This window comes from Thalassophryne amazonica, chromosome 11, assembly GCF_902500255.1.
Source record: "Thalassophryne amazonica chromosome 11, fThaAma1.1, whole genome shotgun sequence".
In the NCBI taxonomy this organism is placed as follows: Eukaryota; Metazoa; Chordata; class Actinopteri; order Batrachoidiformes; family Batrachoididae; genus Thalassophryne; species Thalassophryne amazonica.
The window spans coordinates 39,296,775-39,314,754 of NC_047113.1; the positions used below are offsets into that span (position 1 = coordinate 39,296,775).

The 17,980-nt window shown below is 41.7% G+C and overlaps 1 protein-coding gene across 1 annotated transcript in view; it reads left to right on the forward strand.

Moving 5' to 3' along the window:
- The first annotated feature begins 8,450 nt into the window (after positions 1 to 8,450).
- The window catches only part of LOC117520725 (BTB/POZ domain-containing protein KCTD16-like), a 30,802-nt gene continuing 21,272 nt past the window's right edge, over positions 8,451 to 17,980 (forward strand). Inside the window, exon 1 of the mRNA XM_034182027.1 lies at positions 8,451 to 9,481. Within this exon, the coding sequence (XP_034037918.1) occupies positions 8,665 to 9,481 (817 nt within the window). The 5' untranslated portion in view covers positions 8,451 to 8,664. The remainder of the gene's footprint in view (positions 9,482 to 17,980) is intronic.

Below are 17,980 nucleotides of genomic sequence, written 5' to 3' on the forward strand. Positions count from 1 at the left end.
ACCACCTTAATAAGTCCTGAGAAAAGTTATGACCCCGTAGTAAAAATGACAGCTGGGTTGTTGGGAGTAGAGACGGTCCTAGTTGATGTCAAAGCAAAATCAGCGTCCGTGTATGATGAGTTTAAGTCTGTGGCAGAACGGCTAAAAGGGGTAGGAAGAATGCTTAAGGAACAATATCCTATAATGGAAGACAGGAATGGAAGTCAGATCTTCAACACTGAAGACGAGAGCAAGATAGATGCCCAGGCCAACTCCGAACAAAGTGATGAGGAAAACAAGCCAGAGGAAAGTGAAGATGAATTGATATCCCCAGGAGGTCCTAATTCTGGGGTAAATGGTCAAGAATATAAAAGCCCGGACCAGCTCTATACAAGCTTTGACCCGGTGTGGCAAAAATTGCCCTTAGGAAGTGTGAGAGAAACAACCTCAACAGTTAAAAAACACACAGAACGCTTAGTTCCCTTAGGCAGTATTATTAGACGGCAATGCTTAAATTTTCATTGTTACCCAGATGATACCCAGCTTTATCTATCCATGAAGCCAGAGGACACACACCAATTAGCTAAACTGCAGGATTGTCTTACAGACATAAAGACATGGATGACCTCTAATTTTCTGCTTTTAAACTCAGATAAAACTGAAGTTATTGTACTTGGCCCCACAAATCTTAGAAACATGGTGTCTAACCAGATCCTTACTCTGGATGGCATTACCCTGACCTCTAGTAATACTGTGAGAAATCTTGGAGTCATTTTTGATCAGGATATGTCATTCAAAGCGCATATTAAACAAATATGTAGGACTGCTTTTTTGCATTTACACAATATCTCTAAAATTGAGAAAGGTCTTGTCTCAGAGTGATGCTGAAAAACTAATTCATGCATTTATTTCCTCTAGGCTGGACTATTGTAATTCATTATCAGGTTGTCCTAAAAGTTCCCTGAAAAGCCTTCAGTTAATTCAAAATGCTGCAGCTAGAGTACTAACGGGGACTAGAAGGAGAGAGCATATCTCACCCATATTGGCCTCTCTTCATTGGCTTCCTGTTAATTCTAGAATAGAATTTAAAATTCTTCTTCTTACTTATAAGGTTTTGAATAATCAGGTCCCATCTTATCTTAGGGACCTCATAGTACCATATCACCCCAATAGAGCACTTCGCTCTCAGACTGCAGGTTTACTTGTAGTTCCTAGGGTTTGTAAGAGTAGAATAGGAGGCAGAGCCTTCAGCTTTCAGGCTCCTCTCCTGTGGAACCAGCTCCCAATTCAGATCAGGGAGACAGACACCCTCTCTACTTTTAAGATTAGGCTTAAAACTTTCCTTTTTGCTAAAGCTTATAGTTAGGGCTGGATCAGGTGACCCTGAACCATCCCTTAATTATGCTGCTATAGACTTAGACTGCTGGGGGGTTCCCACGATGCACTGAGTGTTTCTTTCTCTTTTTGCTCTGTATGCACCACTCTGCATTTAATCATTAGTGACTGATCTCTGCTCCCCTCCACAGCATGTCTTTTTCCTGGTTCTCTCCCTCAGCCCCAACCAGTCCCAGCAGAAGACTGCCCCTCGCTGAGCCTGGTTCTGCTGGAGGTTTCTTCCTGTTAAAAGGGAGTTTTTCCTTCCCACTGTCATCAAGTGCTTGCTCACAGGGGGTCATTTTGACCGTTGGGGTTTTTACGTAATTATTGTATGGCCTTGCCTTACAATATAAAGCTCCTTGGGGCAACTGTTTGTTGTGATTTGGCGCTATATAAATAAAATTAATTGAATTGAATTAATTGAATTGAATTGTGAACACCTCCTTTTCTACTTTTTTTTTACTAATAGCCCAATTTCATAGCCTTAGGAGTGTGCATATCATGAATGCTTGGTCTTGTTGGATTTGTGAGACTCTACTGAATCTACTGGTACCTTGTTTCCCATGAGAAAAGTACGCCAAAAAGCACTATTTCCCAGGGCCTGGGTTGTCAGCTGAGCGCTATCACTCCTCGGGATTTCGACCCATTAAGCTCAGTATCCCTCATGATAGTGGGTCCGCAACAGCTGTTTCCTGTTGCGCCCAGGCCCTTAAAATCCAGGTGCTACCTTCTTCTGCTCTTTCTCCCATTTCCTTCACCACCATACGACATCCATCAACACCAGCTGCCCTCAGGAATGGACCCACCGATGCTGCGGGGAAACCCCGGCATCCCACCTCAAAAGGAATGACCTCCACCTTCCAGCCTCGCTCCCCTATCTCCACCCTCAAATCTTCATAGCGGTTGAGCTTCCTCTGTCGTGCTCCATCAATACCCTCCTCCCACGGGACTGTCAGCTCTCCAAGTATTACCCTTCTTTCCTCCCTGTCAATCAGCGTAACATCAGGCCGCAAATCAGACACCACCACCTCTACTGGCAAAGTCTTGTCTTCTAACACGGTCCACTTTCTTTTTGGACCAGTGCCTGTCTTCTTCTGCTTTTGACCTCTCACCTGTTCACAGGCTCTCACAAACTTAACTGATTGGCTCTTCTTCACTGGGACAAACGCTCGTTTACTGCCTTCACACCCACCTTCAGAACTAAGTTGTGCCTAAATGTATACCATCCTCTACTCAGAGCAACATGACACGCTGACAAGATATGGTGAGGAGTAGCATACTTTCCACACAGATGACAGTTCACGCTCTTGCCAGTACCCCATCTTCTCAGGTTCGCTGGTGATGGAAACACATCATACGTCATCTGGAGTAGCCGCTTCAGACTCCCAAAACTTCTTCCCCAATTGTCCTTCCAAGTCACCTTTCTCTCCTCTACATCCCACGTCATCCATCGACCTTGCTGACCCTGCTGTGCTACTCTCGACATCCTTTCAGCCTCTACCAAATGACGAGTCTCCTGCTCCCTGATCTTTCTTCGTTCCCCAACTCCGGCCTCCGACCAAAATCGTTGCCTTCTTACTACACCAAGGCAAGCTCCCTTTTCACGCACCACTCCAACAAATTCATGTTGACGTGCTACGGCCTCAACTTCTTTCACCATACCACCAACATTCCACTTCCATCCAACTTGCAGGGCCGGTGGATTTTTACTTATCACTTGGTCATTGGAATCATTTAGCATTGACTGTAGTCTAACCTTCACAACTTTATATTCTTCCACCACTGATGATAAGGGAAACTGGAGCTTCGTTGACCGACTGTAGAATGCTACATTCGTCAGCATCTTAGGAACTCCTAGCCACTTTCGTACCATCTTGCTGATCTTCCCTTCAATACTCTCAACTCTTGTCAGCGCCACTTCATAAACTGTCAACGGCCACATCAACCTTAGTAGTAGCCCAAACTGAACCATCCAGACCTTAAACTTCCCAGGTAGCTTCATCGTTGCAATTGCTCTCAGTCCATCTTCAGCTTGCTGCTGGACTTCAACTCCTCAATGTCGGTCTGTGATTGGAAAGGAGTACCAATGACCTAGGCTCCTCACGCCCTTTTCTTTCACTGATGGAATTCGTTCAACTTCAGCCATGAAAACTTCCTCAACAACTTTCCCAGCCCGTAGCGTAAGATACCTACTCTTCTTAGCTTTAAACACCATGCCTGACCATGTCACCAACTCTTGTAACCGCTCCACCAACTTCTTGGCTCTCCATTCCTCCGCTTCTAGAACTGTCAGGTCATCCATAAAGGCCTTTAGCTGGTACTCACCACCACCACAGCTTCTTATAATCACCTCCATCACCAAAATGAACAAGACAGGTGATATCGCACATCCCATTGCGATACCTTTCTCCAGTCGCATGAGCTTAGTCGTGAACTCCTCCGTCGTAAACCGGAACTTGAATTTCCAGAAGTACTTCTCAACGGCCTGCTGCAATTTCCCTGGGATGTGGAAGAAATCCAAAGTGAACCGAATCATTCTATGTGGGACAGAACCATAGGCGTTGGCCAAGTCCAACCATATCACATGGAGCTCCTTCTTAGCATTCTTTCCTTGCATTATCCTATTCCAGATCATAGACATGTGCTCAAGGCAACCTGGGAAAGCAGGAATACCCGCTTTCTGGATGCTGGTATTGATGAGGCTATTAGCCAGCAGAAATTGGATTAGTCTCTTTGCAAGCACCGTGAAGAAGATCTTGCCCTCAACATTTAACAAAGATATTGGTCTAAACTGACCAAGAGACACAGCGTCCTTCTCCTTTGGTATGTAGATTCCCTCAGCAATGCACCAGCTGTCGGGTATCTCACCAGACTCCCAGACACTCGCAAGCAATTTCCAGAGACACTTTGTCAGCTCCGGACAGTTCTTGTACACTGCATACGTGATCCCATTTGGACCTCCGGCTGCCTTTGCTCTAGCTTTCCTAACGACCACCTGTACCTCACATAGCCCTATCCTACACAGGTCGAAAGGCACTTCAGGTTCTTGTGGTCTGTTAAGGCCATCTATACTTTCTACTTGGATATTCCTGTTTGGATCAGCATAGGTCATCATCAAGGCTTCTTCAAGCTGCTCTCTTGGTATCTTCAGAGTCCCACTTGTCTTCTTTGCAAAAACCTTCTTTGTAAACTTGAAGGGGTCCTCTGTGAAGTCCTTTCGGGCCTTCCTCGATTCTCTACGCCTCACTGCTTTCCTCTCTGCCTTCACCAACTTGCTGATACCATTTCTTGTCAGCTTTACCAACTCATTGATTGCTGCCACCTCTTCCCCACTCGCCTCTCTCTTCGTCCTCCGTAACCGCTGTACTTCTTTCCTTAACTCTTTGATTTTCCTCCTTCGCCTATTGATCTGATCCTTTTCTTCCATCTTCTTCTGCACCTTCTGCTCAATTACACCGAATCTTGATCTTCCATACTCGCACACCATCTTGGAGAAATTCTCCATTCTTCTCACAGGCTTTCCTCTAAGCATGCCAATGGCTGGGACTAGGTCCTCCTCCATGCTTCTCCAATCTGCCTTGTTCTGCGAACTCGGCCACTTAATTTTCATATTTTCCCTTGCTTCATCCACTACAGGTTCTGTAAGGGCACTGTGGTTGAACTCCAGGCCCTCAATAACTGCCAACTTATCAGTTTGCAGTGAGCATTGAATGTCTGTCACAGTGCGACTGCATTTCATCTTTGTCTGGTGGATCTTCCGCCCTTTTTCAGATTTAAACACATGTCCACAACCTTGGCATTGTCGCTGGTTACTAGATTGTCCACTTGAAACATTTCCAGTATCGTTATCATGAAATTCCAATGTGACAATAAGAAATATAGTCAGAACCTGGATTAATCTTTTTAGTCACACAGCACTACTACTATTCTGAACACTACTGTACTAACTAGAATATAAAAACAAATAATTTGATATTTCTTAAAAATTAAAAAAAAACTTTTGTGAACTACATCACACACATATAAAACATCACAGTATTTGTATCATGCAAGCAACATAACACATCAAAGCTCACTGCAGCTCTAATTCCCCACAGTTTGAATCCCACTCAGTCCCCTGTGGGCGCTTAGCAACCCCTCTCCAGCACAATATACTCCGAATTAACATGGTAAAGCATGACCGCTGCCTCCTCAGAGCCACCAGTCAAAGGTGCACTCCTAACATCAGGGCACTCTCTCAGCTCGGCAGAAGAAACCCCCCCAAAAAGCAAATAAAAAATACAGAACAATGTGATGCCACACTGTGACAGACTCTGAGGCTCATTAGATGTGAGCAGTGGCTGTACAGAACCTCACGCTTCAAATGTTCAACACTCAGAATCATACAGGTAAAACTAGAAATTGAGGAATGCATGAGACAGTCTGAACTCTGCAGGTTTTTAAGGGTGCATCACCAGTTTCTATGTGGTACTCTGAGCTGCATACCTTAACATGTTTGAAAACATCTGGAAAAACTATGTAATATGACTCCTTTAAAGAAAATAATTATGAAGGCTAAGTGTCTTATATTGCACTTATTGTAAATTGGATTTTTCCGTGCAGCACATAGGCTCCAGATGGCCCCATGGCAAATTCACCGAGGAGGCCTTGTTACAATATCCAACCTATAAACATCTGTCCTCCTGCAAACATAATCCACAAGAAAATGTTGCAATAACAAGATTCATCTTCACTACTTTTATTTTGCACATAAAATAAAAAACATTTACTTTTAAGGTGTTGTTCTCCCAAAGGTTATGAGTGAGTTATACACACTGTACAATCTGTTATTACTACATCAGTTCATCTATCAGCACAGCCTCCAGACCACAAACAGCTGTGAGAATGAGGATGCTGGGAATTGTCCATGGTGCTGAAATGACAAGTCACTCAGAAAGCAACATTTTTTTTTTTTCCAAATTTCTTTTGTTTAGTTGTTGAATTATGAGCCACTATTTTCTGCAACCACACTGTAACAAATTGCTGGAGCGTGTGCAGCAAACAAAATCTGCAGTAACGTCTTGCTCTGTCACTTAAAAAAGAAATAAAGTAACTATTTATGTGGTTAGGTGATGTCCAGAGGTTAGACACGTGGGGTTGAAACCAGAGGGTCTTTGCTTCAATTTCCCCATCAGACATGAAAGTCACTCTGGTCTCTTGGGCTCCTTAATCTCTAAGATGCTCACTTGATCACCTTGTATGGCAGCACCTTGCGTTTGCATTTGCTCATATACTACAATGCATACAATGCATCATGGGTCTGAAATAATTACAGAAAATAGAAGCATTTTATCAACAGTAATTTACTGTAAAACTACAAACAAGTTGTGTTCAGAGTGTCCCCTTCAACTGCTCCCTTGTTTTCACTCAGGGTTGCCACAGCAGATCCAAAGTGGCTCTGTATGTTGATTTGGCACTTATAATACATGCATACGTTGAACATAAATATCAAAAATGTGATCCAGCTTGTTACACTGAAAAAACTGAAACTTGGACCCACCTTAAAAACATTACTGTCATTTGTTACACCTAAATATATGTGTTTTCTCAACGAATACTTATGATACCTTAAATTACAAATATACTTTGAGAGAAACTTAATTTAAGTGTCACAAATTATAGTAATTTCTAAAAAACAATTGGTCCATCTTTCACTTTTTTCAGTGTAGTTATTGTAGCCCAAGTTAACCATGTATCAGCCTGGTTTGTTAATGTAACTTTTGTCTGAATAGAGCTTTAAGTCAGGCTCTATTGTTCAGGGAAAGAAATCACATGAGGTTCTGAAGATTATTGTCAAAACTGCACTAAGTTTCAATAAAAGTATTGTGTTGAATCTTTGACACTAGTTTTATTTAACAGTTGGAGAGAATCTAATGCAAGAAGCTCATTGGATTGATTCCCACCTGTGACCTTTCTGTGTGGAGTTTGCATGTTCTTCCTGTGTTTATGTTTTAGTTGAAATTCCAATATATATGACATATTGTTATGTCTATGATTCAGCAGTAGTTTAAAGAAGACAGTTTCTAAACTCTTAAACCAAGGCAATTTTCTTTCTCTACCTGCCATCTCTACAATCCTGCCTTCTTTTTTTTTTTCTCAACTGATAACTTACAACCCGAGTACAACCAAAAAGTATAGGTTTCGAATAGTCAACACACTGAATTACTCTCAGTTTAAATTTATAAAATGTATTCAGTCGAGTTGAAAATCCAAAAATTTTCAGAGCTCTCTGAGTCAAAGACAAGTAAGTGGACACGACTAAATGGAGCTGTAATGTTTTACAGTGTAATAGCAATTTTACTGGACTTTAATTGTGCAGATTACCATCTGAGCAAGTCAGTAGACCTTCACCAGTTTCTCCAGGATCAACGCGCCACCTGAAAGCACTAAATGTGAACGCAAAAAACCCCATGAGATAAACTCTGAGGGATTAAAATGCTCACCGCGGGAGGACACAGCTGCACTCCTCTCCTCCAGCATCACCACATCCTCCGGCTGCATCCAAATGTCAAGAAAACAAGCGCTTGATCCGTCCACTGTTACGTCCATCATTTGGAAGTGGTCATTTTCCTTTAAGATGATGTAAGACAAGACTTCACTGGAGATCTCTCTCTCTCTCTCTCTCTCTCTCTCTCTCTCTCTCTCTCTCTCTCTCTCTCTCTCTCTCTCTCTCTCTCTCTCTCGCTCTCTCTCTCTCTCTCTCTCAGAGCTTCGGCATTATGTTAAAGCTCCTGCCGCGCTCCCGCTGTCACACTCAGCAGTTTGAGGGGAGTGATGCGCACAGGAGTGCCACTTCCATCCTCCTTTGTCTCTCGCGCACGTTCCAGCATCCAAGTGGACCAGAGCTACGTTTATGTGCTGGGGCGCGACGGGAACAGGACGCGCAAAGAGTGAGAACAATAACTTTTACAAATGCGATTCAACTTTTTTATGTGCGTAATTTTTGTTCATTTTGCACGATTAAATAGAGGATAAGTTCTCCACGAAGTCGCAGTAGGATTCCCAGTGCTTTTGTAAGATGATGCGCATGCCGGTTATGATCGTCGCTAATGTTGGCGAAGGATGCTGCGTGGGTAGGCACTTTTACGCGCGGGGTTAAAGGGTGCACAGTGCGGGCGCACCTCGTTTGTCATGAGAGACTACATGCCAGGACTGCGCCTTGAATCCAGACAATGCAACGACATGCAGCTACGACCCACACCTTGAACTTCTGAGGCGTTTACGCTCCGAGATCAAGACTTTTCGTGCAAGAGGAAAATTTTTTTAAAAATGGCTCTGAGCGAAAGCTGCAAAGCGCAACCTGCTAAAGAGCAAGGCACCGTGCAAAACGCCCCGTCGGATGTTATTGAGCTGAACGTGGGAGGACAGGTGTATTACACGCGCCAATCCACCCTGACGAGCTTCCCAAATTCTTTACTTGGGAGGCTGTTCTCGAACAAGAAGGGGTCTTCCAATGATTTGTCCCGGGACCTGAGAGGACGCTACTTTCTTGACAGAGACGGTTTTCTGTTTCGGTATGTGCTAGATTACCTCAGAGACAAGCAGGTTGTCCTCCCCGATCACTTCCCCGAGCGAGGACGGTTGAAAAGAGAGGCGGAATATTTCCAGTTGCCCGAACTGACCAAACTTTTGTCACACGAGGAATCCAAATTACTGACAGATGACGTGTATTACAGTGATTTTGATGACGCGTCTCAGGGCAGCGACCAGAGGTTTTACTCCTCTTACTCTCTCGACAAGAGATATGGCTACATTACGGTCGCGTTCAAAAGCGTGTGCGCGCCGGGAGGTAGAGAGAGCGATGCCAGGGCCAAAAAGTTATCGAGGATTTTCATCAGCAGCAGGATCGGTTTGGCCAAAGAGGTGTTTGGAGACGCACTGAGTGAGAGCAGGGACTCGGACAGGCCCCCGGACCGCTACAGCAGCAGGTTTTACCTCAAGTTCAGACATCTGGAACGAGCATTTGACATGCTGTCAGAGTGTGGATTTCACATCGTGGCCTGCAATTCGTCCCTGACTGCGTCCTCTATCGGTCATTACACGGATGACAGAGTCTGGTCCAATTACGCACAGTACATCTTCTACCGTGAGTCAACGTTCTTTCTTTTTTTTTTTTTTTAAATCATGTGACTCCTCTCTCGCCCAAATAAATAAATAAGCAAATGCAGATCACTAACAGGGATGGGATTGTTTTTATGTTTGGCTCATTTGGCCATTGAGTTTTTGTGCAGCAAAAGGCTACAGTCAGAAAAATCAGACAAACTAGAGGGGCACTCAGGGTAAAGTTCATACCTCTGCCAAGATCTAACAAGGCTGTCGAACATATTTCCCCAATTTATAACAAAATTTTAACCTCTAATCCCATAAAGTGAGGCAAAATCATCAGCATTGATTCAATTCCTGAGTTTATAGAATTCTCAGTGTTTGGAGTTATAAGTGTTCCCTTCAATGGCAGACCCTGCCATAGATTGGTGTCCTGCTGTGATATACTCCAGCTCCCCCCCCCCCTTCCCCCTCCATGACCCTGAACTGGAGTAAGTGGGTACACAGAAAATGAATGAATGAATAAATTAATGAATTAATTAATGAATTTCCTGATACTAACAGTATTACTTCATGATAAATTTGGTGTATTTTCAACACTGGACACAATAAATTTGCAAGGGAGAGCAGACTCTGCAGTGGCACATAGTCCCACTCCAAATCATATTAAACAGACAAACTCTACTGAAGTAGAGCTGCTTGATTTAACACAACCTTCGGGTTCAAATCTGCGTCAGAATGGAAAATCACAAAGGACCCTTGGACGAGGTCCTTAATCCCCAAGTTACTCCGGGTGTGCAGCTGAGTGCCTTGCATGGCAGCATGGTGACATCGATGTGTGTGTGTGTATGTGAATGGGTCACTGTAAATCACTTTGAGATTCTGATTCAGATGGAAAAATGCAAGATAAATGTATTAATCTAACACATTTTGGAGTGAGACCACATGCAATCATTGTAGCATCTATTTTATTCTGCAGAATTTAGTACTTTAAAACTGCTTTCATTGAAAAGTGAATTTTTTGGCATTGTTTACAGGAATACCATGGACAAAGGAAAGGACTTTGGCTATGTTTGAATCTACAACGTTCTACCCATCATAATATTACAAGTGAAAATTTACAGAACTTTTTTTTGGTGTCACTGAACTCATAGGCAGAGATATAGTTACACCTTCCCAGAGTTAAATTGAAGATAGTTTAATCAACACAGACATGATTGACTTGGAATAGTAACTCCAATAATGTGCAAGATTTAAAGCAGATAACATCTTAATGGCATATCACATGTCAATCAACACTCTCTTTTAAAAAATTATATATGCCAGATTATGAATCATTACTTCCAACTTTTGCAAGTGCGAGTCTTGATGTAGCTGATAAAAATAAAATTAGCCATTAAATTATTGCGATGGCATGGCACAAACCACAAACACAGCTGGTTCCATGCTTCTGGGAGAGGAAACATGCTTTGTTAGAGTTCACAAAGGGAAAGGATAAAATCTGTGGTTGGATCCATTTTTGAAGACCATTCTCACACTGGTCGACATCACTTCTGCTCTGTCCCAGAGGGACTCCTTAAAAAACAGTCTCACTTTCCTCCTCAAAATATTATCTTTGAAAAATCTGTCCACCTAATAAGCAACAATAGTGGTGTGACTCCATCTTTGCAAAACGCACATTTTACCCATTTGGACATATTCACCCCCAAAGTCCACAAAACAACACTGATTTCACCTACCATAGCTCACGGGATGTCGTGATTCAGCACCACGAAATATACATTAATCTATTGGTTCATGATATTGTCATGAAAAGTGCAAAATTTTCATAATGGGAGCATGAATTTATGCTAATGCATGAAATTAAAAGTAATGGGGGTGGGGGGGTTATGGTTAGGGTTAGGAGAAGGAGTAGGGTTTGGATATGGTTAGGGTTAGGGTTAGGGGGAGGGGTAGGGTTAGTAATAGCAGGTTTAAAAAAAACCTGTCACGAAAATTTGCATCATTTTGTGACGGGAGCACGAAAAAAACTTGTGAGATTTCACACTGTAACAATACATTTTTATCATTATTTATTTATTTATTTATTTATTTATTTATTTGAATAATTAGCTCATTTGACAATTTATTTTCTAGTGATATGCACATTAAGTTAAAATCAACACTGAGATATTTGGCTCTGTGATTGTAACAGTTTTATTGTGCTTATTGTGTGTTATTATACATTTTTTACTGGTTCCACACTGTTATCCACAGCTGCATCAAACTGCTCAAAGACATTACATTCTACTAATGTACAAAGTAAATTTAGCAGTGTTAGTTCCCGCTGCAGCAAGGACATATGGCACCATTGAAAAGTCTTAAATCAGCTCCAGTACAGTATTAAATAAACTCTCTGAACATTGATTTAACACTATTTTGAATAGGATTGTGTGCACTTGTTGCAGTGTGTTAATTTAACACTGCAAAATGTTCCATATATGGATTTTTTTCTGTTCAATTTTCTTTACATATCTTAAATTCAATAAATGTGTCAGTGGCCTTTACAGCACGTAACACTCTGTTATCCTAGAAAAATTCCCCTAGAAAGATACCTTCATTGACAAACAAGTAATGCTGCACTTATCTTGAACCACAATACCAATAAAAGAAATACAGCATAAAATGTGATCAAAAAGACATATTCGTCATGCCATAGCATGATTGATTGAGTTCACTACTTAACTCGTTTCATGAGAAATTAATGAATATGATGGAGAAATGATCAATCTACATGCTAGAGCATGTGTAGACCCTTTAAATATGAAATCCACATTTTGATATGGATGTACATTCCTAAACCACCCAGCAGGTGTCAGCATTCAGCAGATAACGGATATGTTCATGGTATTTTACATTTGTGGTTGGAAATGTAATGAGGCCCCATTCAATACTGCATGTGATGTCTTCTTTCTGATGCAAATTCCAGAAAAATGGTCAGAAACTTGAGAAGTTGTGAGGCGGTTTGCCATTATGAATTTGCAGTACCATTTTCAAGTTTTAGTATAATTCCCAGCCATACATTTTATTGACTGTTTAATTCTGATTTTACTTTCCTGTTATATTTTGTTTGGCCACATAGCAGGTATCATTTTTCTCTTCGTGGTTACAAGCTTAACTTGTGAGCCAACGCTTATGCCTTGGTGGGAGCCAGTGGGTGGAGCACAGCTGTTGGCACATGGCTTCTCCAGTGTTCAGCAGATTACAGCCAAACTCCATATAAGTTCAGTTACAAGTGGTGCTATTTTTCTGTCATCCGTCTAGCATTAACTGAGTAATCACTTGAGTAATCAACCAACCAAGCAACATGAGTAAAAACATAATGATCCTCAAATACTGTGATCAAAATATATTTTGCATTAGAGGGGTTTGTGTTATACATGACAAATAATATCCAATTGTCGTATAGATTCATACTTACTATCCTGCAGCAGAGTAATTACTTGTGTCTGTCTGTTTGAGTGTACAAAGTCATTCAGAAATGGGTGACAAAACTTTCACCACATTTGGTAGGAATACTCCTTTGGTGACTGCATCAAGATGACTTTTGGAGCAAATTGGCCAAAGGTTGTCAAATATATAGTCTGAAAATATGTGTAAACAACAGGGCTAGAGAGGTGATCCAAAGCTTATGTCGACCAGAAAATCATTTGAAATTATAAGGTGTGCGTTTCATCATGACATCATCAGCAAAACATCACGGAATGCCATCGTCTGAAAACCACATTTCATGGATATCTACACCCAGTGGGGCTTTTGGTCTGGCTACTAGCACTCCTCCTGTATCTTCAAATGACTATCATGCTCTTACAGTGCAGCATTATGTGCACGCACATGGTATCAGCCTCTTATGTCTGTCATTTTACATGAAGATGTAGTAGCATCATTTACATACTTCAAGTAAAAACAAGAAATAAAATAAATGCATATAACAGATGGTAAAAGTGAGTAAATTTTTACTCACTTTTACCAGTAATATAGATAAAGTGCCATGGTACATAACATTCATTAGCTATCATTAACAAAAACTGTTTTAACAGGTAACTCGGTGGGAAATCAAGAGGCGGACAGTTTCAGAATATGTACTATTCTGAAATCTGCTTGTCCTTATCTTCATATCTGAAATTCTCTTGTGAGATGGGAGACATTTAAAAAGGCCGCTTCCTGGGTGGGAGGGTTCTCTTAAAATATTAAGGCTTTATTCTTTGTTCAGTTGTCTCTCATCCTCTGAAGATATGTTTCCAAAACAGACAGCCATGGCAAAGGTAAGGATGCTGTCCACTGCTGCTCCATAGAAAATGTGCAGTACATATTCAATATGAATATTTGCATTAAATAATGAATAAATTGTATGTTATGTAGCTTTCCTTGACTAATCCATGATAAAACATCCCACCCACCTGTTTGCATAATGGTCTAAATTTAGAGGTCGTGGAGAGAAGCATGGTGTTGTGGCATAAGTGTTTACAATTCTTCATGCATAAACACCTTCTCATAGGTTCTGAAAAATATTGCACCATAAAAAAGCAAAGCTACTGCAAAATCTGCATTGCTATTTGAATACAAGCTTGGTCATCAGCAAATGCCTTAATTAGATGTGGACATGGTTCAATCCAATTTGAAGGGGGAGGAATTGGACCATATGGCCAATTAAAAAGTACTTTGTTGATTATTCTAAGCAGATCCCTTTGAGGGATGCATGAGGAAAATCCCAGTTGGAGGGTGAAAGCTGATGGTGCAGACAGGTGGACAGAGAATCGCAGGGCATATGGTTCCGTAATCATTTGCCCAAAGTCCCATAAAAGTGGGCGAAATATCACTGAGGGTTCTGCCTTGACTTTCAGTTGGGATTTTACTGAATCATTCAGCTTTCTAGGGCCGGACGTACACTATGGCAAAGGCATTTCCGCTATGAGGAGATTAATGCTGCTTAACAAACATGTTTGACAGCCCGAAAAGACATGTTTATTTTATTCCTTTTTACAACCTTAGTCATATTAAAACATCCTACACAGCCTCTGAGTGTTCTATTCATTTTTGATAATGTTTGAGAAAAATCCTGTTTTTTACAAGTTGCTGAATAGGGAATGCGTGCATATCAAGGGGGCAGCAGTAGCAGTTGTGATATGCATGAACTCAAACACTTAGGTCCCTAATCTTAAACCTGAACAGTGTAGTTGTTAACATGATCTTCAACTGAATAATTGCTTAAAACATATACTGTATTCATCAGCAAGGAAAGGTTAACTGACCTTGACTTTGTGCACAATGGTGTGCTGATTGTATCAATGGATACGCTGACTGCTGCATGGGAGAAGCTGAGTGAGAAATCAGACTGTGAAGACTAAGATCCAGGATTTAAGTGACTTCCTGGACTCAGCCATCAGAAGAATGTCTGTATGTAGTGAAGGTGTTGAACTTGGAGAGACATTCATGTCTCTGGGTCCTCGGCCTTTAAGACAGAGAGATGCCTGGCTAGAGCTCATGGAGTCATGAGGTCATTGGACAGAGAGGTTTGGCGATGATAATATCTTTGCAGCAGAACAAAGGTCCAAATTTTTATGGTTCTGGTTCTTCCTGGATGGTTGTGAGACTTGGATACTAACCAGTGACTGAAAGCGATGACTGAATGTCTTTGGGATTAAGTTTCTTAGGAGGATCCTTGGTAATGCTGGAGTGATTTGTATCAAAAGAACGGTCACTTAGGGAGACTGAGATGAGGTGTATCACTTGCATTGTGAGGGAAAGTCATCTACAACATTTTGGCCATGGGACATGTTTCTGTAGGCAAGAACCAGCACACAGGTGCCTCAAGTTGAGGACACCAGCAACTGCAAAAGAGTCACCCATGTTTCAACTGGCTGTAGCAAATAGATGGTTACTTTCAAGAGGCGAGTGTAGACCAGTTGTCTGACTGGGTGGTTGCTTTCCATGATGCAATGGGATTTTGTAGTTTGGTGGATGTGGTGACTCACTATACTGTCACATGTTCACAGGCCTAACCTTACAACATGCAAGATGATATTATTAAATTTCTCCAGGGATTTATCCACAGTATTCAACATCCACCATTGTCGTTAATTATTACATCTGCCATCATCGGCGTTTATTTGCGTGCCTGTCTGTCTGTCTGTCTGTTAGCAGGATTATGTCACAACTACTGCATGGATTTTGATGACCCCCTAAAAATCGGTCTGCCCTGCCTTTATTGCGCATGCGCCGTTTCGGAGAATCAGCAGCAATTCAACAATTATCGCTCCATTACTACTTAAAATTACCTTGTTTCTGCGTAAAACTGACTTTAGAATGATTTAAAAGGTTTTACTTTGTCATCTGATGGTTAATAATCACATTATTCCCTGTGATCACTTTGGGTGTAGAGAGTCAGACTCAGACGAGCTGCTGTCGCTCTCTGATTGCCCCTGTCTTTTATTCTGAAATAATGCTGAATTTATGTGGAAATGGTTGTTGTGCAAAAGCTGCAGATATCTGTCGCTGAGAAAGATGATGACTGGAGTGCAGTTTTAAGCAGAAATAAGTTGATAATCGGTGAATTGCTGCTGACGCCCTGAAATGACGCATGCGCAGTGAAGGGGAGGGGATTTTTAGGGGGACCGTTCTGTCGGCAACACCGGATTTTGGATCAAGATTTCACTTTATATAGACTTTGAAGGTTTACTTCAACACTACTTCATGGATTATCACCAAATTTGCACCACAGATAGATATTAGGGCATGGAAGACTTGTTTATTTTATTTTAATCCTTTATTATTTGTTTATTTTTATTGTTTTTATGCTGTATGTTTAATATGTAGCAACTGGGACAGTGTGGCATCATCTGAAATCAATATTCCATTAAAGGAATCCTGTCATGTGGAGTAATCAAGCCAATCAGTGGTTGTTTTGAGCATAACAGCCCATCTAGTGTTTTAATGTGAGTAAAGCGACTGCAAGAAGCACTGCAGTGGAGGTGGGCGATATCGGGAATTTTGGTATTTATCCGATACCAAGTACATACAGGCCCAGTATTGCAGATATCAATACCGATGCTTTTTCATATTTAAATGTCATAGATCCAAAGGATCCAAAAGACCTAGGACAGAATTTTGCCAAACATTGTATGTGACAACATAATACTTTATTATTACAATCAACATTTTTGTTTAAAAAAATATCACTCAACACAACTGAAAATCTCCTGAGGTAGAGGGCTGACAAACCACAATACAAGGGTGCGCTGCTCCGTGTTGTGTGACACAGTGTAGCGCTGCTCTTACAGACAGAGAGGAGACTTTGATGAATCTGCGTGCGCAGCAGTCAGTGCGTGCGGGAGAGAAAAAAAAGCTTGAGTATTGATCTTTTTACACGAGGATCGTTCAATATCAATACCAGTGTTGGTATTGATATTATCGATATTAGGATCGATCCGCCCACCTCTACACTGCAGTACAGTAGAAGTTCGATGCAAGAGGAAACTGGAAAGTAGAATAAAGTAGAATAGAACAACCACAACAACAAAAAAAGGAATCTGAGAAGGCGATTTCAAAGGGAAACAAGCAGATTGAGGGAAAGGATGAGTGAGCATGGATGAGGGAGTAAAAGTTGCATGAGACCTGGCTACTGGGAGAAAGAAGTGAGGCAGAAAAAAGAGAAAGCAAAATTAGATCAGCCAGGAAAGCTTTGGGTCCGAAGGAGTGAGACAAAAACTTCAGCGGGGAGACAGCAGTGGGAGGAAGTGGGTTTTCATTAAGACACAGCAGACAAGGAGAGGGTGAAAGGAAACTCAGAGAGAGAGCACTGAGAGAACAGAGGCCTCATCAGAATGATGGATGGACACATCAAAGGCAGACAGGCGTGAGGGCTCCTGCTTCTTAGCGGCGCTGTGGCTGCATCCACTTTCTACACTAATATGATACTGAATGTGGGACAGTGGATGGCCCGGGGCATGTGCTCCTAAACTATGAATGAATGTAGACAAGTGTACTGTTGGGGGTGCTCAAAACAGATGTTTGTTGTTTTCGGCGTAGCTGTTCAGTGCTGCCGGTGATTGCACCCCCCTCCAAACCAATAACTGGTTAACATGGAGTGAAGTTGTTTGTGAAATCCAGGTTTGCTGCAGGTGGAAAAAAAAAAGGGCAATCCAGAGCCGTAAACAAAGTGAGAAGGATTTTCGCTGTCGGCTCTTTAACGTCATCCGTTTTCATGCGCTGAACTGTCCAGATGAGATGTTCATCATGTTACTGTGTGAGATTTTAGAACATGGTAGTAAATTGTCTGTTCCAGTCATGGGAATTCTTTGCTTATAAAGGTAAGAAGCTGTATGATCCGTTATGGTCTCACACCCGGTAGGATGTGTGCCGTTCCTCCTCCTTCTCACAGGAAAACAAATGATACCAACAGAAAAAGGGCACACACGTTACAAGGCTGCATTTGTTATCAAGAACAAGTGAGTTTGCACCTGATGGCGGTGATGAATAATTAATATTTAAGTGGTTATAATGT